The sequence below is a fragment of the Prionailurus viverrinus genome, unplaced genomic scaffold, assembly GCF_022837055.1.
Source record: "Prionailurus viverrinus isolate Anna unplaced genomic scaffold, UM_Priviv_1.0 scaffold_35, whole genome shotgun sequence".
Taxonomy (NCBI): domain Eukaryota; kingdom Metazoa; phylum Chordata; class Mammalia; order Carnivora; family Felidae; genus Prionailurus; species Prionailurus viverrinus.
This window is the reverse complement of record NW_025927605.1, coordinates 852,237-879,388: the sequence shown is the minus strand read 5'-3', so window position 1 is coordinate 879,388 and position 27,152 is coordinate 852,237. Positions and strand designations below refer to the sequence as shown.

General features: G+C 43.3%; 1 protein-coding gene across 6 annotated transcripts in view; it reads right to left on the bottom strand.

Moving 5' to 3' along the window:
* Positions 1–8,603: 8,603 nt before the first annotated feature.
* Positions 8,604–27,152, bottom strand: part of GJC1 (gap junction protein gamma 1) — a 38,745-nt gene continuing 20,196 nt past the window's right edge. For 3 of the 6 annotated variants that reach the window (XM_047845305.1, XM_047845302.1, XM_047845306.1), the window contains exons 2-3: positions 15,381–15,456; positions 8,604–14,426 (exon numbers count right to left, since the gene is read on the bottom strand). In XM_047845305.1, the coding sequence (XP_047701261.1) occupies positions 13,216–14,406 (1,191 nt within the window). In that variant the 5' untranslated portion in view covers positions 14,407–14,426; positions 15,381–15,456 and the 3' untranslated portion in view covers positions 8,604–13,215. Of the gene's footprint in view, positions 14,427–15,380; positions 15,771–27,152 lie in introns of those variants that run through there. The other 3 variants (XM_047845303.1, XM_047845304.1, XM_047845301.1) reach the window with 2 other exon arrangements.

Here is a 27,152-nt window from a genome sequence, read left to right as displayed (position 1 = left end):
CACAGACCACAGCAGGCTGGCTGGTTGTGTCTTGGGCTAGGGGGAAGAGGGGAAACATAAAATTGGACCTGAAAATCCAGGCTGGCTCACCACTGTGTTTGTTTAACTGGAGTTTAAGCTGGAATTTGAGCGACCTTTGGGATGTGGGAGCAAAACGGTTTCACTTGAGACATACCCCATGGCATGTGGTCACGGTAGAAATTTCTTTCCCAATGCACAATAGAAAGAACTGACTTGCTGCTTTTAAAAGAGAATTAGAAGAGTCTATTTGCAAATCCTTCCTGTCCCCACCCAGCTTCCCTCTTAGTTTCTCTAGATGGATCGTCAGAAACAGCCTGCTTCCAGCACCAGGCCCCCCCCCCCCGCCCTTCTAAGAACCTTCGAAGTCAGAGCCCCAGCCGAGGGCCCCCCGTGGGCACAGCATCTCCCGCGACCGTCACTCACCAAATAGGGCAGCGCCGTCACCAGCCCCACTTCACGGATAAGGAAACCCAGCCTTAGCGGACACACCCCCCTGAATTCACTATGTTTCTAGAAAATTCATCTGACACTGTTGCTTTTATGGAAAGGTCCTATTTTCTGCCACCCAGGACTCTCCTCATGTCTTCCCCAGAGCCTCTGCACAGGAACACTCAGCACGTCCTCGTTGGTGAGGACAAATGACACCCTGTGCCATCCCTGCAGCCCAGAGTGGGGGCAGCGGAGCCTTGAGGGCCAAGTCTGCCGCCCGACACAAGGACCAATCGCTCCCTTCGAAGGACTTTTCTGCATTTTTCTCCTTTCCGAGTCTTTCATAAATGTCAAAGGTTTATAGGGCTTATTTGTTAAAATACTTGCCCAGCATCTCCAGGAGCTTAAGGGGAAAGAAGAAAGATGTGAGGGAAAAAAAAATCTAATAACCGGTGTTATCGCAAAGGGGATGGAGACCGAAATCCTGCTTATTCAGATAGAATTGCAGAATCTGGAGACCACGGACCCAAGAAAGTATCTGTCCGACGTCCCAACCGCCTCCTCCTGCCAGACCCCCAATTTGGCCTGTATAGATTCCTGAACTGGAATTCACATGGAACACTTCAAAAACTAACAGATTCTTTTTAAAAAATGTTTATCTATTTTTGAGAGAGAGAGAGAGAGAGAGAGAGAGCAAGTGGAAGAGGGGCAGAGAGGGAGGGAGACACAGAATCTGAAGCAGGATCCAGGCTCTGAGCTGTCAGCACAGAGTCCAACGCGGGGCTCGAACTCACAAACCATGAGATCGCGACCTGAGCCAAAGTCAGACACTTAACCGACTGAGCCACCCAGGCGCCCCCAGCAACAGATTCTTTACCTGAAAACTTAAGCTGTAACCAAGTTCGGCCTCCCTCCAATCTCTCCGCACTGGTGTCCTCTCCCTAGGACAGTCCTTTAAGTACATGAACACCTTGGGAGCGACCCCAGGCAAGTCTTCTCTTCCTCAGGCTCCAGATCCTTCGAATTCAAGTGCTCCTCCCTGTCCTCCCTGTCCCTCCGCTGCCTTCTGGGCACCCCCAACCTGCCCTCGTGTCTCCTAAGTGTGCTGCCCAGAAACAGAGAATACCTTGCACAGTGTGCCCAGAAGGGCTGGGGCCGTGGGTCTGTCTCCTTCGTTGATGAGGAAATCTTATTTCTGTGCAAGTAGCCACTGTGCTTTGATCAGACACATCAGGAATGTGTATTTATTGGCCTTTATCTTACCAGGATTTGGCCTAAATCTGTAGACCTGAAATGTGAGAAAGTTATTGCTATTTTTAAGATTTTTTAAAAGTTTTATTTTTTAAAAGTTTATTTTGAGAGAGAGACAGAGAGAACATGCATGCGTGAGTGGGGGAGGGGCAGAGAGAGAGGGAGAGAGAATCCCAAGCAGGTTCAGTACCACCAGCACAGAGCCTGATTCGGGGCTCAAACTCACAAACTGTCAGATCATGACCTGAGCCAAAGTCGGACCCTTAGCCCAATGAGCCAGCCAGGTGTCCCCCTAGGATTTTATTTTTAAGAAATCTCTACACCCAGCGTGGGGCTCAAACTCACAACCCCAAGATCAAGAGTCGCAGGCTTCACCGATTGAGCCCGCCAGGCGCCCCTGAGAAAGTTCTTTGAATTAAATGTAAGATAGCTTTTATTTATTTTTATTTTTTTTTTCCTTTTTGAGAGAGAGGAAGAGAAAGAATCTGAACCAGGTTCCACGTTGTCAGCACAAAGCCCGACACGGGGCTCGATCCCACAAACTGTGAGATCATGACCTGAGCCCAAATCAAGAGTCAGACACTTAACGGACTCAGCCAACCAGCTGCCTCTAATAGAGCTTTTAGTTTTTAGGAAGGTACCAGAAACTGCATGTCAATCCTTGTTCAAAGAACTTACTACATGTAGACAGTAGAAATTATGCTTGGAGAGACTGCTGAGAACCCAGGGTTAAGGATCTGTGTGGTCTTTTCCTTTTGGTAAGTGCTGCAAATTCACTTCTGTGAAGTGATCGCTCTTTGTTCTCTTGACAACATGGAGGCAGGTGACGCCACGTTACTGGTAGCTGGAAATGGGAAGCTGAAGGCATCCACAGCTGTGCCATCCAGCCCGGTGGTCATTTAAACAGTGAGGTACAGGGGCTCCTGGGTGACTCAGTTGGTTAAGCGTCCGACTTCGGCTCAGGTCACGATCTCACAGTTTGTTGGTTCGAGCCCCGCATTGGGCTCTGTGCTGACAGCTCAGAGCCTGGATCCTGCCTCGGATTCTGTGTCTCCCTCTCTCCCCCCAAAATAAATAAACGTTAAAAAAAAAATTTTTTTTTTTTTTTAAACAGCGAGGTAGGTCTAAGTGCGTGCTTGAGAAACACTCCCAGAGGGGCGCCTGGGTGGCGCAGTCGGTTAAACGTCCGACTTCAGCCAGGTCACGATCTCACGGTCCGTGAGTTCGAGCCCCGCGTCGGCTCTGGGCTGATGGCTCAGAGCCTGGAGCCTGTTTCAGATTCTGTGTCTCCCTCTCTCTCTGCCCCTCCCCCGTTCATGCTCTGTCTCTCTCTGTCCCAAAAATAAATAAATGTTGAAAAAAAAATTAAAAAAAAAAAGAAACACTCCCAGATGTAAATGAAAACCACAATGCACAATGCAGGAGTGCTTGTGGGCGGGCACCCGACATGTCAGCTGCTATGTGCCCAGGAAAACACTGTGGGAGAATTCACAAAAATGGACCAGTGGTTACCCGTGGGGAGAAACACTGCTGGGACAGGGATGTTTATTTTTCATTCATTTAATACATTTTGGTCATTTTAATTTACTGGCTGCCTAGAGTTTATTGGCCACTTGGGGCCAGGTACACGGTTACAGGCTGTCAGGAAGCCTCGCACGCAGTTTGGACGGTAAAGAGTGGGGTTCTCTCAACTTCCTTTTTGGGGTTCTGCAGTTTGGGTAGAAAAGAACCCCGCGGCTTCTGCTTGCTGCAGCCTGTAGTCCGCGGTAAGCGGAGGGGCTCTGATGCGCCTAGAGCCTCCTGAAGCCTGGAGAAGAGGAAGTTGGGAGGGTGGTTTTGAAGGAAAGTCCGCAGGAAAGCAGGGGTTCAGGGCGAGGAGGTGTCTCAATGGCCAAGCTGCAGGGGCGGTGGGTTTCCTGTAGGAGCCGCAGGGCACACCTTCCCCTGGTGGGGTCTGTGCCTGGTGGTTCTCTCTGTGGAGGGTTCTAATCTTGGGTCTGGAACCGACGGTTGTTCCCGTGATTGACGCTGAGTGGTGGCTCCCCCTTCCAGCCTCCCCTCCCAACCTCCCGAGTTCGCTTGCTGGCTGGCGGTGGCCACGCAGGTCTGGGGCCTGCTGTTGGCTTGGCCAGGCTGGCCACCGGGCTGCTTCTTCATGGCTTTCCACAGCCAAGTCACAGGCGATCGTGCAGCTGGAGAGGCTGCCCCCCCCCACCCCCATCTCCCACGCTGGCCCCCGGGAAGGTGGGCCCGCCGTTCTGGGGACTCCAACACGGTGGCCACGGACAGGAGGGTGACTTCCCGAAAAGAGAAGCTTGCCCACCAGTGATGGCTTCCCAGGGACGCTCTGCCCTTGTTCGGGAGCTGTTACTGGAGGCGGAACCCCGGGGGTGCCAGTGATAGTCGCGGGTGAGCATGAGCGAGCAGCTGGAGCATGGCTGCCATGCTGTCACTTGTGGGCTGGTGGAAACCTTGGCGGGGACCACTCACGGGTCACAGCACGTGATTCCGGGTGGTGGGGACGGGGACGCTAGGCCCCCCGGGGACAGGGGAGACTGCGGAAGGCCACTCCATGCCCGAGGCACTAGGGGTGGTAATGTTAATTTTTAAAGATGTGCGTGTATATCACCTTTAAGTGTCAGCAAGGATTATCTGAGTAGGGAGGTTGTGGGCTATTTTTATGCCCCACACACTTTTATGTGTTTGAAGGTGAATAAATGCATGTGTGCTTTTAACAAGAGACAATGTTAAGAATGACTTTTTAGGGATGGGGCAATTATTGACGTCTTTTGTTTTCTCTTTGTTTCTGAATTTTCCAAGTCTTTCATAAACGGCTCCGAGCTGTCAGCAGAGCCCGATGCGGGGCCCGAACCCACAAACCGCGAGATCATGACCTGAGCCGAAGTCAGACGCCCAACCGACTGAGCCACCCAGGCACTCCCATACCGTATTTTCTTTATCCATTTACCTGCCGATAGACATGTGAGCTGTTTTCATCTCCTGGATATTGTGAACAATGATGAAATGAACGTGGGTGTGTAAACATCTCCTTGAGGTTCTCCTTTCAACTCTTTTGGATAGACCCAGCAGTGGGGTTGATAGATGAATGAGTTTTTAAAAAAGCAGGCTGGCTGCTGGCCTGAGTTTGGGTTGACATGACTATTTAAATTGCTACGGATAAAATTATAGAACCAAAAAACGGCTCGCATTAGAGGAGAGTGGCTATAAACAGGGAAGACCAAAACGCATTCCGTGCTGGGAGCATGATTTCTTGTCTTTCTGCACGAAGTGGCTCAGACTCAGCACATAGTTTATGCTCACAGTTTTTCTAACAGTTGACTAAAGCCTTTTCTATCTTCTCTCTGTTACGAGGCCTCAGAATCTACATCTGAGTCCAATCAAGGTAGGGTTACTAGTTTTAGCAAATAAAAATACAGGATGCTCAGTTAAATTTGAATTTGGGATAAGCAACAAATGATTTTTTTAATGTTTATTTATTTTTGAGAGAGAGAGAGCGAGAGCACAAGCAGGGGGAGGGGCAGAGAGAGAGAGAGACAGAGCCTGAAGCAAGCTCCAGGCTTCAAGCTGTCATCTCAGAGCCTGATGTGTGGTTCGAACCCACGAACCTGAGCCGAAGTCAGATGCTCAACCGACTGAGCCACCCAGGTGCCCCCCAATAATTTTTAATATAACAGGATTTCCCATATATAAGATATAATACATAAAAAAAAATGATTCACTGTTGATCTGAACTTCAAATTTAACCAGGGGCATCCTGTATTTTATCTGGCAATCCTAAATCAAAGGGAATGGGCATCTATTCCAGGCCAACTTATTCTGATCTATTCACAGCCTTCTCCGATGGTTCTTAGCTGTGCTCTGGCGTTTCACATTCCTCCTGACCACACAACACCCCCCCCCATGCCCCATGCTGGAAGCTGGGCCCTTCCTCCTCCCAGCTATCTCCAGAGCTGGCTTGAATGGCCACTCACCGCTTTAAGAGATACATAAAAGAAAAAGAGGTCCCCACCCTACGCCCTCTTCTAGGCCAACAAGCCCCCAAAAGCAGGCCACTGGAATCAAACAGCATAATCACAAGCCGGTCTATAATCGAGACGGGGGGGGGGGGGGGGGGCCGAGTGTGCCACAGACCTCTGTCCACGATCATTTTCCCGTTGGAACGTGAAGTAAACAATCCGCTGACCACTTGCGTTCAACCCTATTTCCAGGATTTTGCCTTTAAAAGCACCTCGAGGAGCCCAAATCCTCGCGCAGACCATTCTGCAGAGACCGCGTCCTGTCAACGCTGTCAACAGCACCTGGGTACAGGATCGACCGTCAGTCTGCCTGCTGGGCACAAGCCACAGCTGCAACGTGCTTTCAGAAAAATGGGCCAGGCCAAAGGGGCTCCCTGTCAGTGCTTTTTAATGTTCCCAGTGCAAAGATAAAATTTCACTTTCACAGGGCTACACAAACTAAAAATAAAATTGAGGGGAAAAAAAAGCGATCTAGTTCTGTATCATTTTTCCCCATGGTCAGGTTCCATTCAGGTCACTGGCTGTGCGCGGAAATCGGTTATGAACAGTTGCTCGGTTCTGCCTTGCCCGGGGTTTGAGGCTGTCAGCCAGCCATGCCCTCTGTGATGGCCCCGGAGAGCAGAGCAGACAAGGATACTTGTGGAAGGTTCGGCCGAGGGTAAAGAGGGAATCCGGTCAGCTTTTCCTCGAGGCTCTAGCAGGGGGGCTTCCTTAGGTTTTCTTTCACAGTCCCTGAGTCTAGTTGAAAACCGGCCTGGCGTGTCAAGGGCAGGGCAAGGAAATGCTGTGCTACCTCCTCAGGATTGAGAGGGCAGCAGAAAACCAGTGGCTGGCGAATGCTTGTCACCATGTCATGTTCTCTTTTTCTTACTTTCCACTTCTGAGTCACTTCCTCTTTCTGATTTCCTCAAAGATGTCATTGGATGTAGGGCGGAGAAGTTTCTCAGTAATGACACCAACTCACTGACATAGAAGGTGAGATACTTCTCTTTACATGGGGCTGGTCAGTCCTGGAAAGGAAGTCCTGAATCCACGCTGGATCGTGGTTTGAAAACTCCCGTACACACAGTTAGTCAAGGACCGCATGCTTCCCGGCACCCACCCCCTGCACATCACTTCTGGATTATTCTGCCCATCCCTCTACAGCCCTCCCCCCAGGCTGCCATCAGTCATTCTGGGCTGTCAGAGAAGATACTCCTGTGCTATGCCAGGGTCTAAACCTCTGTGAAACAGAGATCATTCAAAATAATCCCTCTTCCCCTTTTTCTCCTGGCCCATTCTTTTTTAAACGTTTCTTTGCTTATTTATTTATTTAGAGACTGAGTGCGAGCGGGGGAGGGGCAGAGACTGGGAGACACAGAATCAGAAGCAGGCTCCAAACTGTCGGCACAGAACCAGACAGGGGGCTCGAACTCACAAACCACGAGGCCATGATCTGAGCTGAAGTCGGACACTTAACCGACTAAGCTACCCAGGCGCCTCCTCAAGTTTTTCTTTTCCCTAAGCTAAGTCGTTCTCAAAACTTAATATGTGATATCACATGTGGAAAATTGTTGGGCGAAGCAAGTGTTCTGTGTCTTCTGGGGGAGGCTACTCAACTGTATGCATTGGTAACTACTAAACAAAAAGGGTGAATTTTACATGTAAATTATACCTTAATAAAAGATTTCTTAAGAATCACCTAGGGAACTTAGTTCTGAATGTGCAGATCTGAGAAGGGTCCAAGGAACCAACATTTTAACAGGCATCCCTGTCTCTTCTTACACAGGCAGCTCAATGGTCACATCTGGAAAAAACACGGCAGGTACAGCAAGGTCCACCCAGCAAAGATCCGCAACGCTGCCTTCCCCACCAGCAGCTGCCGCCCACTCCTCCGGGAAAGGAGTCAAGGGTGCAGGCCCGGATCTGTTCTCCACTCTGCCTCAACCTCTAACAGTCTTCACGCCCGTGGGTGACAGGCTTCCAATCTGGGGTAACTAAAGGAGAGAAACCCTAAAAATATTGTACTTTAAGATTCACAGAAGTCTTAGAAGTAGTTTTAAACTCCACACAGCAAAGATTTTTAACTTCGAGGAGGGAGGACACCTTTTCCAGGTATTAGTCTCTGTTCTGATGGCCAATCTGCCAAAGAATCCACTTTCAAAACTAACAGGGTGCCTTCACTGCTCCAACAGCTTGGAACGGCTCACAAGTTTATTACCAAATATGGCTGGCTGACCAGTTTACACTCTGCTGCTGAGGGTGCGCTCTTTGCGTGACCTACCAGCCAGCCTTCTGTGTCCGGGCCCAGGGTGGGGTGAACACAGGGCACTTTTGCAATACATGCTACCCTCTCCTAACCCCCTCCCACACTTCCTGCCCAAAAGGCACGTTAGCCATACCAAGACCAGTGTGGGTCTGCAGGGAACATCCCTCTCAGAAGGCCCCCCTTTTGGAGAAAAAAAAGGCCCTGAGAACTACAGGGAGCGAGACAGGCTGTGTTCCCAGTTTCTGTGCTTAGCCTCCAGACCCACCCACTCCTTTACACAAGGCCACATCCCCTTCCCAGATTTAGGATGCCAGTAATATGCCAATCCGCGTAGCCACAGTAATCAGGAGTTGTGTAACTCAGCTATGAACAAGGGCATGTTTTGAGCCCAAGTCACCTGCTTGGAAGTTTTTCTGCTCATGCATTCCCACTGAGATCAGTTTACAGGTGAATGTACTAGGAGAGATTTTCATATCAGGTTTTCTGTACAAACCATTAAGCCATCAGGTACTATTTTACACAAAGAATGGGGTAAAATCCTCAATATGACATTTACTGGCAGCCGAGTTCTCAAGTTTGGGAAAAGATGCACAGACCACAAATGAATCTTCTAAACTGTATTTGGAACTCACAAAACATTTGGAACTGACAAATCTTCCTAGAGACAAGGCCCCGAGCACAGAAGTCTGTCCCCACCATAAAAGTTTTACATTAACTGTACAGAACAAAATTAGCAATGAGTGATCTTTGGCACTAGAATGGTAATTCCTTAGCTGTTCATACAACATCCAAGCCACACATGACATTAGATTGCTGGTTAACAGTTGAAAATTATATTTCAATTATCTTAAAAAGCTAGAAGTCCTAGCTAAGTTTTTCAGTATCAATATGCTAACTGTATCTAATACTTAGTGCCTGAGGTAGAGACTTCTGTAAGAGCTTTATTAAAGAAAACACAATTGGAAAGTACAATGAAGAAAAATTTCCAATCTTGGAAGCAAATAGCCAATGTCTTTGCTGGTTCAACAAGCCAACCTTGAAATGTAAAACACTTACTCCTTTTATTTCTGTAGGGACTTTGCATGGGAGTAAGACTTTCTTTTGTTTGGACTCCTGGATTTTAGAATACTATGGATTGTCTCTTTAAAAAAATTTTTTTTTTATTATTGAGAGAGAGAGAGACAGAGTATGAGCAGGGGAAGGGCAGAGAGGGAGATGCAAAATTAGAAGCAGCCTCCAGACTCTGAGCTGTCAGCACAGAGCCCGACCTGGGGCTCGAACTCAGAGACTGTGAGATCATGACTTGAGCCGAAGTCGGAGACTCAACTGACTGAGGCACCCAGGCACCCCTGGATTGCCTCTTTCTAAAAAGTATGACTATTAAGGTGGAATGTGCATGAACCAAACTCACTTAACATTATTATTAAAAACAACACAACTGCATTAGGGGCAACAAATAAAATCTTTTAATCTCTCCATGATGTGTGGCCAGAATGTAACTTTTATTTCCAAACTCTACACTGTAGAGGCGCTGGGGCTTTCTTATTTTCAGGTGGTAAGGCTCTTCATGAGATTACATGATTTTTATACAGATACAATTAACCTAATACCTGGAATCTTCCAATCAAAATGACCCACAACTGTGTATCTTTGACTTACAGGTCCCTTTCAGTCAAGAAAGACCCTTCCTTTATAAAAAGGCATTTCTTAAAGTAGGTTCAAGTATAACATACTTGCCTTTACTGCAAGCTAGCTGGCCAAAAATTTATCATAAACTGTAGATGTTAGAGGTATACGGTCTCCTAAATGAGACAGAAGGAATAAAGCATGGACATTTATAAGCTGAAAGGGTAAAGCATCAGTATGACTAACGGGAATGACATTTAAGTCCATTCTTGGTATAAACTGCTTAAAGCCAAGTGTTTTAAGCCATCACCGACTCCTGTGATCAAGAGCACTGGAGGATGGTTTACTACTGCCATTGTGTAGTTTTGTCAACTATTTTTTTCTTGAAGACCCAAGTTCAGACACACGACCAATAAATAGTTGGTCTTTGAATACCTTTTACCATAGGCTCTAACTACTTCATAACACTTCCAAGAAGTAGCTCCTGAAACTTGGGAAAGTCAGGTGAACTGCTTAATTTTACACCATTAAGAAATGACAGAGTTACGGTACCGAATGAGGACTTTTTTTTCTCTTTAAAGACATAGGTGTCCTTGTAAAAGACAGATATGTGGGAGTTGTCAGGGTGTGAAAACCATTTTAGATCACAAAGTTCATTTTTATCAAAAGTAGTTTTTTGCAGATTAGTCAAGGAAAATCCCCAGAAAAATGGACTTCAAATGAGATAACATATTTGTGGCTTTCAATGAGCAAATATAGAAACAGGAAAAACTAAGTCATAAGGCAAAGATGAAGCCACAAAGTGAACATTAAGACTTCTTTAGGAGAAAATGTTATCTAATTCTCCCTTCAAATTTGAATTAAGAAAAAAGCCTGTTTTATAAATCTCTCCTGGTAACACATTTTAACACAAATGAGCAAAAAACACATCGGAATAGATCCAATAGTATATTAAGAAATATAAACATATTGACCATATCCTGGTTCTAGTAGATGGAAGCACTAAGCACTCAACTATTTAGAGAAGCAAATGTCATAGGACAGACATGACTTTATGGCAGTTCCAAGGAATACAATTTTGATAGGGGGAAAAAAAACCTGCGGACAGGCTTTTTATACTAATACCTGTAAGTTCCAGAATAACCAGAATGATATTTTTATAGATTCGATGTAGACCCAATTCATGGGTTAAGCTAGACACTGATAGGGCCATTTTCCTAATGGAGGTCCATGACATGCCATTATGGGGAAATGGCTTTGGCAAACTCCCATGGTTCAAAGGCTGAAGAAATGTACCAAGAAAGCAGTGAGAGTTGGGAACTCTATGTCACAGCTAAAACTTTGGTGAGAGAGTAGACTTGCACATGTGAAGTGACTTAGAATATTTTTCTATATACTTTAAGATATTGGAAGAATTATCCAGACACAAAATAACATTTTCATCGGAACAAGCCAAGAGGAAACACCGAGGGCACTGTTTGTAGGAACTAAGTAGATGCTTCTGGCATCACACAGGCAAAGGCCTGGCATTTCTGCTTGACTCCTTTCCTCTCTGTCACTCTCGAGCCCCCAGCCTTTCCTCTGGCGAAGCCACTGTCTCCTTCAGGCTCTGTGTAGATGTGCATTGAGTGTGTACGTATCTTCTGTCCTTTGGTTAAGAAATTTCCTTGAATCTCTAGTGACACCAGAGGGGACTGATAGATCTTCATCTTAAATAAGCTTAGGTGTTTAAAAGCTTGCCTGTTTTCTAATAAGCACTTGAATTTCTTTATAAAACACTTGGTATGAAGGAAACTGCACGAGTCTGCTAATGATCCAGGACATGTCAGGTCTATCGTTTTCTGAAATTCCCCTTCAGTCTCTCCTGAGTTTACTTTCTGATTAAGATGTTTAGAGATTATAAGGAGCTTCTCTAGGCTAAAATTTATAGATTAAGAAAAAAAAAAAAGGGCAAAAAAAGTTAATGCATGGCTAGAAGATAAGCTGAAATTTTCTGAGTAGAACAAAGAAAGAAATGAAAAAGAAATGCCCAAAGGGTGCTGTTCCAGGATTCTCCTAAATAATAAAGAATGGACATTTTAAAATTAAGACCTAAAAAATAATACTTTTGCAATTTCAAAGTCAGAGGTGGCTCGCTTTCTATTAGAAAACAGTGAGACACTCAAACCCAAAAGCTCCATGGGAAACAAAGGCCCCTTCCTTTACATCCTTACCAAGCTCTTGCTTACAAGCTCATAAACTGTAAGACAAACGATGTGAATGGGCTGGGAGAGCAAAGCTCTCCCACAGAATACAGGACTGAAAATATCAATAAAATACTGCAAATTGTAAGTGTTATGTGAACATCAATGCTTGTCATTAACAAATAGATATGCCTTGAGGGAATAAATTCTGAAATTCTCTTTAGGTCTATTTACAGATAGAATCCCCATTCTGACTGGTCTTCTATACAGAAAGAAATCTACATTGGCAGAAGTACAGAAATTATAAAAGTTACGCAGCAAATTACAAAAAAATAAGGAGTTTGGATTTAGGCCTTCTGCCACAGGCAATACAAATGGCTCTGAGTATTTTTAGCCGAGAAGAGAATTTTTTTTATTTCTAATGTTAACATCCAAAGAAAATATCCACCACTGGTTTCTTAAGAAACCAGAAAGGCAGGTTTCTGGATAGAGATTTAAGGCAAATCAAATAGGTCCACAACTAAACATTGTAGTAGGGCTCATTTTCCAGGCATGGCTTTGCAATAGAGGAATCTTAGTAACACCTCTGGTCAGGGTCTCCACGCTGCTACCAGACTGAGGACACTTTTGTGTATCAGCCTTTTGGGAGAACTTAAATTATGTGCACACCATCGAGGCATATGCTAGCAATGCTTGATAATTAAACAAATCCTGCAGTTAATCATTTATATCCTTTGAAAATACAAACAGGTTTTCAAAGATTGGATATAGGTTTGGGTAGGTGAATGAGATTCAAAGATTTCTTAAGTAAAGGAGAAAAGATCTCAGCCCCCTTCTACTGTGGACTTTCTTTCCAAGATTGAAAATTGATGCTTCCTCCTCCGGCTCCTGACATATCCGAAATCTTCCCTGCAACACGAGAGGCACTTTTATTAGGTGTAGCATCTATTAAAACTTTAAACCCAGGGTGGAATTTGCTGAACAAAGTAATAACACTGGCCTAATAGGCATTACCTTAAGGATTTTTTTTCCTTTAATATAAAAGTGTAACTACAGCGGTCCAATATACAAATACAAAAAAAAGTACTCATACTAAAAAAATGTACCATAATACTGTACATACAAAAACTTTTCAACAAGAATGATTTAAATATATCTGTTTTTTTTCCAGATCTGGAAGACACAAATGTAAAGTTCTGTAACAGTATTATTGCTGAAATATGTGCCCACGAACATGGTGTTTCCCCTTTTCTCCCCCTTGTCCCGGCCCCGCTTTCAGAGTCCCCTGAGCGTGGATCATGAGCCAACAGCATCCCTGAAGATAACCAGAGCCAAATGTTTACTCAACGGAGGCCATTATTCAGTGAGCCGCTGCTTACCACGGACTATGGAAGAGCACAAGTTTTAATCCCAGCCAAGATTAAATCCAGACGGAGGTCTTTCCATCCCCTGATTTGCTACTAGCACTGCTCTTGTTGGACCCAGCTTTGGACCCCACTTTGGCTTTTTTTTCCCGGGGACCATGAGGGTTGTTTTGGTGACTGTAGGCCTGGATTGCTAGATCCAAGCGCTCCTGAGCCATTTTGATCTCCCGCTGCAGAGTCTCCAGGTCAGCTGGGAGGTTCTCCTCATGGCTGCCGTACTGTTGTTCCTGGGCGATGTTGGCCTTGTTTTGCTTGTAGGCAATCTTAGCGTTGGACAGTTCGGTGTACTGGATTTGATCTGGTTTGACGGCAATGTTATAGCCAGGGGGAGCAGATGGTGTATTCCAAGTGAAGGGATAATTATAAGCACCCGGATCTTCCAGTTCCCTCCTTTTACTGTTTAGCGAGTCTCGAATTGTCCCAAACCCTAAATGAAGCATCTCCCAAATGTTAAGCAATAGGCAAAGGCCTGTAACACCATACATTATCAGAAGGAAGATGGTCTTTTCAGTGGGTCTCGAAATAAAGCAGTCTATCTTATGAGGGCAAGGAAGTCTGCTGCACACATAAAATGGGTGGACTTGGAAGCCATACAGAAAATACTGCCCTATCAGAAAACCCACCTCAAACACGGTCCTTGCCAGCAACTGCAGCACATAGATTTTCATAAGCCCGTCCTCCCGAATCCGCCGGCGGCCATCGTGCTTGGGTTTAGGTTGGTTCTGCTCTTTATTTTCTTTTTCACTTTCCAATTCCATTTCCGGATACATCATGGGATCCTCCTCATGGTCCTCTTCTGTTTCTTCCAGAGCCCGGTGCTGTTTCCAACGCATTGCATAGGGTTTGCTCCGAGCTGTTTTCTTGTCTGCTTCGCCATGCTCCATCTTGGCAATCTTATGAATGGCGTAGCCCAGGTACATCACCGAGGGGGTTGCCACCAAAATGATCTGGAATACCCAGAAGCGGACATGGGAGAGGGGTGCAAAGGCGTCATAGCAGACATTCTCACAGCCTGGCTGCTCCGTGTTGCACACAAATTTGCTTTGCTCATCATAATAGATGGATTCTCCTCCTACAGCTGTAAGGACAATCCGGAAGACAATCAGTACAGTGAGCCAGATCTTCCCCACGAATGTGGAATGGTTGTGGATCTCCTCTAGCAGGCGAGTCAGGAAGCTCCAACTCATGGTGATGGAATTGGTTTGCCCTGATAAAAATGGAAAAATGAAAAATGTCAAAGGAAAATCAACAAATACAAAAATCTGAACTTAATTTTTTGATGGTATCTCTAGGAACTACTTTTTTGAATACTTGAAATCTAACTTAAAGGCTCATGCCAGAGTGCTAATTAGAATAAAGAGCATCTCACTCTCTACTACCCCCAGGAAGGACAATTCACCTCAGTCTATGAGCACATCTTTGGATCTACAGAATCCTAGAAGTCTGGTTAGCTTTCATGTCTTCCCTAGTTCCAAAGGTAAAATTGTAGCTAACATCTGAGATGTGTTTCTCAGACCCAGCATACTAGATTCTTTATGCATACTATTATTTCATAAACTTCTCTGTGAGATATAAATAAGAAAATAGTGTGAGAGGTGTAGCTATTCTTTCCAGTCATGGTAAGACTCTCACCGAGAACATAATGGGGACACTTGGGTTGGACCCCATTGTGAAGAGGTACCTTATTAGGAAATTTAAATTTTGGACCTGGTGACAAAGTATTAAAAAGAATCAAGGAGATGATACAGCTGCAAATAACTGGCAATGATCAAGAACTAAAACAAAAGACAGAAAAGAACTAGGAAGACTAGGAACTGGCTAGACTGCACAGGATAGCAGATTCCAGGATTCTGTGTACCGCTGTATTTGGTCTATGGTAGATTTACATTTGCAAACTGTGGTGTGAGGACATTAAATCCAATCCATAGGCAAATCCATTCAAAACAGCATTTTGAAGGGCAGTTTTATTCTGAGATTCTTAGATCTATACGCCCAGCATCTGGGTAACAATCATCTAAATGAGATGATGTATATACAATTCCTAATGCAACCCTTGACACAAAGCACACTTCTCTCTCCTTCTTCTCTTCTTCCCACTCCCAGTTTACTTTTGTAGATTATAGGTGATCATCAGCATCCAAGAAGTTTAAATATACTTTACCTGTTACTCAGAACTTCTGTTATCCAGAATTTTCTTAGAGAAATGATGTTTTGCTTATAACTTTTCCAGATTCCCTCTGGAAGGAAAAAAGACAAGTGAAGGTCACAAGCTTCCTCCTACAGAAAATAATCATTAAAATGTCATTTTCAGGAAGAAACAAGTTTTCTATGGAGCAGAGGAATTAATCAGCATGAGGAAGAAACATGCTTGAGTTTGAATACCTCCGTATATTCCTCCCAATACATGTGATAGGAGAAACTATGTTTAAAGTGACCCAAAGATTAAGTTATTGTAGTCTAAGAAAATACGACAGGATGGAGTGCCTGGGTGGCTCAGTTGGTTAAGCGTCCGACTTCGGCTCAGGTCATGATCTCATGGTTTGTGAGTTCGAGCCCCACATCAGGCTCTGTGCACAGAGCCTGGAGCCTGCTTCAGATTCTGTGTCTCCCCCTCTCTCTGCCCCTCCCATGCTCATGCTCTTTCTCTCTCTCAATAATAAACTAACACTAAAAAAAAATTTTTTTAAAGAAAGAAAAGAAAACACGACAGGAAGATGAGTCATTCATGAAAATCTGAAGCAGATCAACTCTGGCACCTATAGGAAAAAGCCAAAGCAGAAAAATCTCAACAGATTTAAGCTGGATCACTAAAGGCCTTGCGAAAATCTTCACCCTGGATACTCTATTCCCGTTCTATTCCCTGGAGCAGCTAATACCTCTCACTGGGATTTGAATGGCCAACAATGAGCAAGCTGTTTAGTTAAAACACCCAACAGCTGGCTCTCAGTCACTGGGACACTTGAATACACTGGAGGTGATTTACAGCTTCACACAAAGAAACTGCTCACGGAAAGAAAACACCTGCATCTGTACTGTGATTTTAAAAAAATAATAACACCGGGGTGCCTGGCTGACTCAGTGGAGCATGTGACTCTTGATCTCGGGGTTTTGGGTTCAAGCCCTACACTGGGTGTAGAGATTACTTAAAAATAAAATCTTGCGGGGAGTGCCTGAGTGGCTCAGTTGGTTAAGTGTGTGACTTCGGCTCAGGTCATGATCTCACAGTTCGTGAGTTGAAGCCCCACTGGGGCTCTGTGCTGAAAGTGTACAGCCTGCTTAGGATTCTGTCTCTCCCTCTCTCTGTGCCTCCCCCTCTCATACATACTCTGCCTCTCAAAATAAAACCAGGACAAATTAGTGTGTGTGTGTGTGTGTTAAAGTTTATTTGGGAGAGAGAAAGAAAGCACAAGTGGGGAAGGAGCAGAGAGAGGCAGAAGGAGAATCCCAAGCAGGTTCTGCACTGCCAGCGTAATGCCTGATGTGTGGCTGCAATTCACGAACCATGAGATCATGCCCTGAGCCGAACTCAGATGCTTATTAACCAACTGAACCACTCAGGAGCCCCCAAATTATTACTTATTATCAAGTTCTGCCAACTTTGAATAGTCATGGCCAGGAGTCATCCATAAGGTGCCAACTTTGTTCATTTGCTATCATTTAATTTAATAAATTTAAAACAATCTCTAAGTGTTATGTGTTCGTAGTAATTTAATAAGAAAAACTGGTGGTGATGGGGGTAAGATATTGGGAAAAACCTGGAAAATTTTCCAAAACGTCAATGAAAAACTAAGAAAAGGGGTGCCTGGGTGGCTCAGTCGGTTGAGTGTCTGACTCTTGGTTTCAGCTCAGGTCATGATCTCATGGTTTGTGGGTCTGAGTCCCAAGTAGGTCTCTGTGCTAACAGTGCAGAGCCTGCTTGGGATTCTCTCTCTCCCTCTCATTCCGCCCCTTCTCTGCACTATTAAAATAAATAAACTTAAAAAAAAAAAAAGACAGATAGTACTGGCACCTACAGAACATGGAAGTATCAAGATTACATGCAGAATCTGACCACACAAGCATTTTACCACTTCTCTCACTGAATACAAGTTATAAAACCACAAGAGTAATACGCAATCTTTAAATGGTGACATAGTCAAGTTTCTAACACAACTCCTGTAATGATTCACACCCCCAAGTTCAGACTCAGATTTTTCCAAACACCACATCTAAAGCATTTTCCCTAAAGCCTGAAGTTCGATTTACTGCAATTAGTCAAAATCACAGTGTGACTGTTAGAAAACTCCTCCCCTACACCTCTCTCCATACCAAAGACAAGTATCTTTTTAGCAATTAATGTGATGAAACAGTTCTCAACGGTTCAGCATCTCATATAATAATCTACCTTTTCTGGGGGGAGGAGGAATTAGTCCTATGTCCTTCAGAGCTTATAAAGCAGCAATTCATACACATATAGAAGTAGGCACTGTATACTGGTTAAGATACAGTCTAGACTTAGAAAATGTTGAACCCTAAGAACCTGGCTTCCCAAGGGCAATCACAAATGCCACAGCACCCTGTACCCATACCTTCAGTATATGTGATGTGTTTAGTAACTTAACTCCAGCATCTCATAAAATGGGTAATGGGAAATTTTCTTTCTTTAGAAATGTTCCACTACAGTTCCCTTTCTTCTGAACCATTTTTTGCTCTCCTATCAGAAACCTAAAATTCAGGACATAATCTTCTCTGACTTCCCTTTTTCAGCAAACAGACATGAATACAGAATGGGGAGTGAGTGTGTGCAATTACTCTGTGAATGGCTCTCATGGAAACATAAAAATCATTTCCATACTTCATCTTTTAAAGCAAGTGCCATGGGAGCACAGGATGAGTGGAGCACGAGCGGAGCACATGGGAGCACGACAGGAGGGGGATGGCAAGCTGTTAAATGTTTTTTTCTAAGAAAGCCCAATTGATTTACATGTACATATGTACTTATTATCCTCCTGAAAAAATAATTCTTTATGCTTTGGTTAAATTTATCTATAGACAAATTCTAGGAAGCAGTAATATTAGGTCACAGGAAATGTAAATCTGCATGGCTCTTGCTTTGCACTGTCATCCAACTTGAAAAAAAAATTTTTTTTTAAATATCTATTTTTGAGAGACAGATCATGAACAGGGGAGGGGCAGAGAGAGAGGGAGACAGAGAACCCCAGGCAGGGCTCAAACCCACGAACCGTGAGATCATGACCTGACCTGAGCCAAAGTCAGACGCTTAAGCGACTGAACCTGCCAGGCGCCACTATGCGTTTTTCTTAAAGATTTTTTAAGTAATCTCTTTCTCAACATGAGGCTCAAACTTACAACCCCAAGATCAAGAGTCGCACAGTCTGCCAGCCAAGCGCCCCTCAATTTATGTTTTTATTTTTTTTTATTTAAAAAAAATTTTTTTTTAATGTTTATTTATTTTTGAGACAGAGACAGAGCATGAACGGGGGAGGGGCAGAGAGAGAGAGGGAGACACAGAATCAGAAGCAGGCTCCAGGCTCTGAGCCATCAGAGCCATCAGCCCAGAGCCCGACGCGGAGCTCAAACTCACGGACCGTGAGATCGTGACCTGAGCTGAAGTCGGATGCTTAACCAACTGAGCCACCCAGGCGCCCCCAATTTATGTTTTTAATATACCAAGACATACTTCCCCCATATCCTTCCCCACTTCATGGACTATTTCTAGCCTTTTGCCCATGTATTTGTAGAATATATTCTTTTTTTATTAAAAACATTTTTTTAATGTTTATTTTTGACAGAGAAAGAGAGAGGGAGACACAGAATCCAAAGCAGGCTTCCAGGCTCCAAGCTGTCAGCACACAGCCCAACGCAGGGCTTGAACTCAGGAGCCGTGAGATCATGACCTGAGCTGAAGTCGAATGTTTAACTGAGCCACTCAGGCGCCCCATGCAGAATATATTGTAATATAGTATAGACATTAATCATTTGGCATTTAACATAACACTTCACTTTATTGTCTTCCTTTAATTTTTATTTTTTTTAAACGTTTATTTATTTTGAGAGAGAAGGAGAATGCGAGCAGGGAAGAGGCAGAGAAGGAGGTGGGGAGAGAATTCCAAGCAGGCTCTCGGCTGTTAGCACGGAGCCTGATGTGGGGCTCTATCTCACAAATTGTTGAGATCATGACCTGAGCCAAAATCAAGAGTCTGAAGCTTAACTGACGGAGCCACCTAGGTGTCCCTCAAATTTTGTTTCTATAGAGTCACATCAATCAATTTCTTGAATAAATTCAAAGGTGGAAAAACTATTCCTTCTAGGATGACTTTTTAAGTAAAGAATACTACAATTCATGGTAGCCCATAATTCAAAAGGATTCACACAAACAAAATAACACACACTGAAAAAAAAATGTTTGCTTATATAACATTTATTGGACACAAACCAAATGTGTTATTTTTAGTCCGTTTTCCAAATAACTAAGGTTACAAATCTACCTTCTCTTGTACTAGAAAACAGAATTTTAAAAATTAGTTGGCATAAACATGGTAATAAATTACATAATTCCCTCCCAAATTCTTTGTATTTGAAGTTTTCTACAGTTACACCCTAACAGGATCCAAAGTTTACCACATTTTTCTGTAGTACAGAACTCACAGGATTTTTGAAGATTAAATACAAAGCATATTATTTGGATTATCCCAGGAGGTAGATCACATGATTAGATCCCTTCTAAAGATGAAGAAATGAGATCTAGAAAGGTTACAAAATTGCCCAAGATCATACAGTTATTAAAGTGGTTGGGGCGCCGGGGTGGCTGAATCCATGGGATCAGAATAAATTCACAAAGATCAGGGTGCCTGGGTGGCTCAGTCAGTTAAGTGTCGTGTCCGACTTTGGCTCAGATCATGATCTCACGGTTTTTGAGTTCGAGCTCTGTGTTGGGCTCTCTGCTGACAGCTCAGAGCCTGGAGCCTGCTTCAGATTCTCTCTCTCTCTCTCTCTCTCTCTCTCTCTCTCTCTCTCTCTCTCTCTCTCTGTGCCCTTCCCCTGCTCGTGCTCTTTCTCTCAAAAATAAACATTAAAAATTTTTTTAATAAAAAAATTCACAAAGATCAAAAGGGGAAATTTCAGAGTTTAAGATCTTATGTGCAGAATGAACTCAAAGTCAAACAAAAAGAACTCAGGTTTCTTGGCAGTTGGGAAGGAAGAATAAAACTAGAAAAGTGGTATCTCCAACAGAAATGGTTTAATTACTTATTTAATAAGTTTATAAGTTAATTACTTACTCGGGCATTGAGAATAGGGACAAGAGAAGTTGGTATAAACTCCACTCAGTAGACACCGGGTCTGATGTGCCAGTGTCCTGTACAATGGGAGACAGTCAAATGGTGGACATACGCGGAGCTAAGAGCTGTGCCAGACCTCAAGGCAAGCACCATTACTCCCAACGCTGCTGCAACTTTTGGGTTTGTCACTGCATCAGACCGGGAGCCCCTAGATGTTGTGTCTTTCACCTCTGCTTCCCTAGCTTCTAGCAATAACTGGCACATTTTAAGTGTTAAATAAATGTTTGACAAACAGATGAATAAATGCATTCCTATGGGACCTGCTTTATACTTATTACAATCTCTCCACTTTTTTCTCCTAGAAAATAAATTCCCACTGCATCAGCCTGTCCATAAAAAGAATAAGCAGCCTCATGAGGCAATGAACCTTGCTTGGTTCACAGGACAGTTTAAGCAGAAAATGGGCTGTTGTATGGAGTGAGGTGTCAGGTAAAACACTGGACTAGAAATTAGGAATTTTCACTTCAAAGTTTTTGTTTTTAATCTCTGTTCAACACCTTTCAGAAAACCATTTGCTTTCTCCCTAGTTGTCTCCCGACAAGAGCATCCGGCTCTTGATTTCGGCTCGGGTCATGATCTCAGGGTTGTGGGATAGAGTCTGGAGCCCGCTTGAGATTCTTATTCTCTCTCTCTCTCTGCCCCCTCCCTTGCTTACATGTGCTGTATTAAAAACAAAAAAAAAAAGATTTTTTTAAGATAACTGGCTGTTTAAAGTAAAAATGGCAACAACCAATTATTGTAGGAGTGATCTTTCTTTCTTAAAAAAAATTATTTTTAAGTCATCTCCACACCCAATGTGGGGCTTGAACTAACAACCCCGAGATCAAAAGTCCCATACTCCACCAACTGCACCAGCCAGGAGCCCCTGGAATTTATATTTATTATCACACTTCTTTTACATAGAAGTAAAAATAGTAAAACAATAGAAGTAAAAACAATATCACAAAAAGCAGAGAGAAAGGAAATGGAAATATACTGTTGTAAGGTTATCATATAATACAAGAAGTGATTTAATATTGAAAGTAGACTGTAATAACTTAAAAGATGGCTGTAGTAAACCCAAAATCAACTATTAAAATAACAAAACAATGTTACAGCTAATAAACCAATGAAGGACATACTATGCAATCATAAAAATAAATGAGACAGAATAAATAGGAGGATAGTGGATTTAAACCCTATGACATCAACAATCACATTAAATGTAAACAGGCTAAATATTCAATTAAAAGGCAGAAATTGGGGCACCTGGATGGCTCAGTTGGTTAAGTGCCTGACTTTGGTTCAGGTCATGATCTCACAGTTCATGAGTTCGAGCCTTGCATTGGGCTCTGTGCTGACAGCTCAGAGCCTGGAGCCTCCTTCAAATTCTGTGTCTCCCTCTCTCTCTGGCCTTCCCGCGCTCATGCTCTGTTTCTCTTTCTCTCTCAAAAATGAATAAACATTAAAATAAATAAATAAATAAATAAATAAATAAAAGGCAGAAATTGTCAGACTAAATAAACAAGATCTAACTATATGCTGCCTACACAGAAATCCACTTTAGGTATAAAGCCACAAAGAGATTAAATGCAAAACTATGGAGAAAGATGCAGCATGTTAACAGTAATCAAAAGAAAGGAGGAGGGGCACCTGGGTGGCTCAGTCCCTTGGGCATTTGACTTCGGCTCAGGTCATGATCTCACAGCTCGTGAGTTCAAGCCCCGTGTCGGGCTCTGTGCTGACAGCTCAGAGCCTGGAGCCTGCTTCAGATTCTGTGTCTCCCTTTCTCTCTGCTCCTAACCCACTCACATTCTTTGTCTCTCTCAAAAATAAATAGGAAGGAAGGAAGGAAGGAAGGAAGGAGAAAAAGAAAGGAGGAAAGAAAGAAAGAAAGAAAGAAAGAAAGAAAGAAAGAAAGAAAGAAAAGGAAGGAGTAAATGACATGCCTGAGTGTCTTTTAATTTCAGCTCAGGTCATGATCTCAAGATTTGTGGGATTGAGCCCCACGTCGCACTCTGTGCTGACAGGCAAAGCCTTCTTAGGATTCTCTCTCCCTGTCTCTCTGCCCTTCCCCTGCTTGCTCACTTTCTCTCTCAAAATAAATGAACATGTTTTTAAAAAAAAAAAGAGGAGGGGCCCCTGGGTGGCGCAGGTCATGATCTCACGGTTCAGGAGATTGAGCCCCACATTGGGCTCTGTGCTAGCAGTGTGCAGCCTGCTTGGGATTCTCTCTCTCTACCCCTCCCCCACCTATTCTTTATATAAATAAATAAACTTTATTTAAAAATTTAATTAAGAAGGAGAAGTAACTATGTATTACCAGAAAAAGTTTATTTCAGAGCAATGAATAGCCTTAAATAAAGGTCCTTTTACAATGATAAAGGGGTCAATTCATCAATACAACATAAAAATTCACATTTATACACATATTAACAGAGCCTCAAAAGAGGAAGCAAAAACTGATAGAATTAAGAACAATCGACAAATCCACAATTAATAGTTGGAGATTTCAACACCGCTCATTCAATAACTCACAGAATAAACAGTAAGCATATAAAAAACAAATACTACTTACTATCAACCACTAAACCACAAAACCACTGACATTTAAAGTATGCTCCACCCAACAGCAAAAGAACTCACAATTTTTTCAAGGACACAGAGAACTTGTACTGAGATAGACCATATTCTAGGCCATTATCAAAGCTGCAATACATTTAAAATTATTCAAATCATACAAAGTATGTGCTCTGATCACAATAGAATTAAATTGGATAATCACTCAAATTGACTATCTTCCCCTATTCTCTCTCTTATCATCGAAAAATCTCCATAGGAATGACCCAAAAGAACTCTTTTCCTCTTCTCCACCCTCAAAATACACCTCCTTACATTTCCAAGACCAATTACTAACACTTTTTTTCAGAAAGTTTTATTCAGAAAGTTTTATTTTCCCTATAAGACAAACAACAAGAGGTGCCTCGGTGGTTCAGTGGGTGGTTCAGTGGTTCAAGCGCCCGACTCTTGATTTCAGCTCAGGTCATGATCTCATGGTTTGTGAGATCAAGCCCCGTGTCAGGTGCTGCACTGACAGCTCAGACCCTGCATGGGATTCTCTCTCTGCCCCTCACCCACTCATGCTCTCTCAAAAATAAACAAATTTGGGGCACTCACGTGGCTCAGTCGGTTAAACGTTCGACTTCAGCTCAGGTCATGAACTCACGGTTTGTGAGTTAGAGCCCAGAATATGGCTCTCTGCTCTCAGCGCACTGAGCCTGCTTCAGATCCTGTCTCCCTCCCTCTCTCTCTGCCCCTCCCTCGCTTGCATAAAATACAACCACGCTTTCTCTCTCTCAAAAATAAACATTAAAATAAATAAATAAACTTAAAAAAAAAGAATAAGACACAATTTAGGATTGCTGAACACACATGTGCTAGGAAGCATACAAAGTGCTCATTTATTTTAATCCTCATAAAATCTTATCTTTTAGATAAGAATCAGGTTCATGAAAATTGAGTAATGTAGACAAAGTCAGCTACTGGCTCAGGTTGGTTCAAACAGGCTAGTTTAACTCCAAAGTCTTTTATTTTTGCTATGCAGTATTTTCTTAACTCCAATATCCAATAAGGCATTGATTTATAAATTACTTCACAATGCTCTCAAATACAGCATGCCCATCTGAATCTGCATATGTAAAATACCTTAAGAATTGAAAACTACCTAAATGGCTAATAACTGATGATGAGTGGTGAATAAACTATGGTAACATCTGTGTGATGGAACAGTACACATATCAATAAGCCTAGATACCACCAATCTACCAAAACTACTTGCCAATGATAACTTCTGGTCAATGGTCAAATTCAATGGTGCCAAATTCAATGGTCAATTCTTATTCAACCTTTTAAGCTATATATATTTTTTAAATGTTTAATTTGTTTCTGTTAAATTTCTAAGAATAGGGGCGCCTGTGTGGCTCAGTCAGTTAAGCGTCCGACTTCAGCTCAGGTCATGATCTCACAGCTCGTGGGTTCGAGCCCCGCGTCGGGCTCTGTGCTGACATCTCGGAGCCTGGAGCCTGCTTCGGATTCTGTGTCTCCTTCTCTATTCCTCCCCTGCTCATGCTCTCTCTCTCTCAAAAATAAATAAAGATTTAAAAAAATTAAATTTCTAAAAATATTTTAGAGAGAGAGAGCATGTGAGCAAGCAGGGGAGGGACACAGAGAGAGGGAGACAGAGGATCCAAAGCGGGCTCTGTGCTGAAAGCAGAGAGCCTGATTCAAGGCTCAAACTCAAGAACTATGAGATCATGACCTGAGCCGAAATCAAGAGTCAGATGCTTAACCGACTGAGCCACCCAGGCACTCCTAAGCTGTATTTGATATACCTGATTACTCCCTCCTCTCCAAAATGCTTTTTTTTTTCCACTTGGCTTCCCTGGTACCATACTCTTCTGGCTCTTATTTTTCAGTTCCTATTTCAGTGTCACTTCTCCTTTTCTAAACTTCTAAATACATGTCCTGATTTTTATCCTATCTTGTTACCCTATCTTTTTCAGTGTTCTTTGCACGTTCCTCCAGCCAGAATTCAACTTGTAAATGATGTCCCATTTGCTTCAACATTTCCCTTGAACTTTAGGCCTGAAATTCAACTGCTACTCTACATCTCCTGGATGTCTAATAGGCCCCACATTTCTCATACCACAATCCTCCCATCCTCCGAAGACCTACTCCATTTTCAGTTTTCCAAATCTAAGTAAATGGCTCCACTATTCATGTGGTTCCTCTGGTCAAAAACCTTCAAGTCAGCCTCACTCCTAGCCAAACCATTGACAAATCCTTCCAACCACTCCTTACCGCCTCCACTACTACCACTCTGATTCAAGCCACCTTCATATTTTTTTTTAATGTTTTTATTTATTTTTGAGACAGAGAGAGAGCGTGAGCAGGGGAGGAGCAGAGAGAGAGGGTGACACAGAATCCAAAGCAGGCTTCAGGCTCTGAGGCATCAGCACAGAGCCCGACGCGGGGCTCGAACTCACAGACTGTGAGATCATGACCTGAGCCGAAGTCGGACGTTCAACCAACTGAGCCACCCAGGCACCCCAAGCCACCTTCATTTCTAACCAGGACTACTGTAAAAGCAAAATCTTCTAACTGGTTTCCTAGTTTATGCTCTTATCCCTCTCAAATCTATTCTCCAAAAAGTAACCCCAATAAAGCTCTTAAAAAGTAAGGCAGATCATGTCCCTCTCCTGCTCAAAACTCTATTGGAATGAAATCAAAAATCTTTACCACAGTCTACAACATGCCCATATGACCGTAGTTCACTTCCTGGTCTCATCTCCTTCCATCCTCCCTCTTGCTCATTCTGACTCAGAAATACCTGTATCCTCACTGTTCCTCAGACTGCACCAAATATGCCATGCTTTCTCTCTCTCTGCCTGTCCCCCCTCTCTAAAAATAAGTAAATATATATTCTTAAAAAAAGAAAAAGAAAAAAAAGTGGCGGCACCTAAGTGGGTCAGTCAGTTAAGCATCAGACTATTGATCTTGGCTCAGTTCATGATCCCACAGTTTGTAAGATCAAGTCCCAAGTCGGGCTCTGCACCGACAGTGCAGAAATAAATAAACAAAATATATAAACAATTTTTAAAAAGGTGGCTCAGTCGGTTAAACGTCTGACTCTTGATTTTGGCTCAGGTCATCACGATCTTAGGACTCATGGGTTCGAGCTGGCAACTGGTTCTGCTCTGACAGGGTGGAGCCTGCTTGGGATTCTCTTTCTCCTTCTCTCAAAATAAGTAAACATCAAAAAAAAAGAAAAAGAAAAGACAAATATGCCATGCTTTTGTCCCAAGACTTCTGCACTTGCACTTGCTATTTTCACTGCTTGGAACACTGTTTTCATCAATACTGGCAGGACTTTCTCTCTCATTCAAGTCTGCTCAAAAGTCACTTCCTTAATGAAATGTCCCCCCTGGGGTGCCTGGCTAACTCAGTTACTAGGCATGCCGGCCAGGTACCCCCTTGGTAACTCTTTCCTAGGTAGAGACCTAATCTCTCTACTATACAAAGAGTTCCAAGAACAAAAACAAAAACAACAAAAACCTACCCCCCAAAACACCCAACAATCCAAAAGGAGAGGGGCAAGGGACACAAGCAGACATTCCATGGCAACCCCCCCCCCAACAAATTCCCCTTAAAAATGTTACACAACATGGATGAACCTTGAAAAAAATAATGTCAGGAGCGCCTGGGTGGCTCAGTTGGTTGAGCATCCAACTTTGGCTCAGGTTATGATCTCATAGTTAATGGGTTCGAGCCTCACATCAGGCTCTGTGCTGACAGCTCAGAGTCTGAAGCTTGCTTTGGATTCTGTGTCTCCCTCTCTCTCTGCTCCTCCCTCATTCATGCTGTCTCTCAAAAATAAATAAAAGTTAAAAAAAAAAAAAAAAAGAAGAAGCCTCTTAGACTAGAATATGATGAAGGATGTTTGGGAAGTAGCCATAGAGAAGGCTGAACAGGGAAGTCCAAGACCAGTTTGCAAGAGAGTCTTAGCATACCATGGAACCTCAAATTAAAGCATGTAAGTAGTGATGAATAAAGGA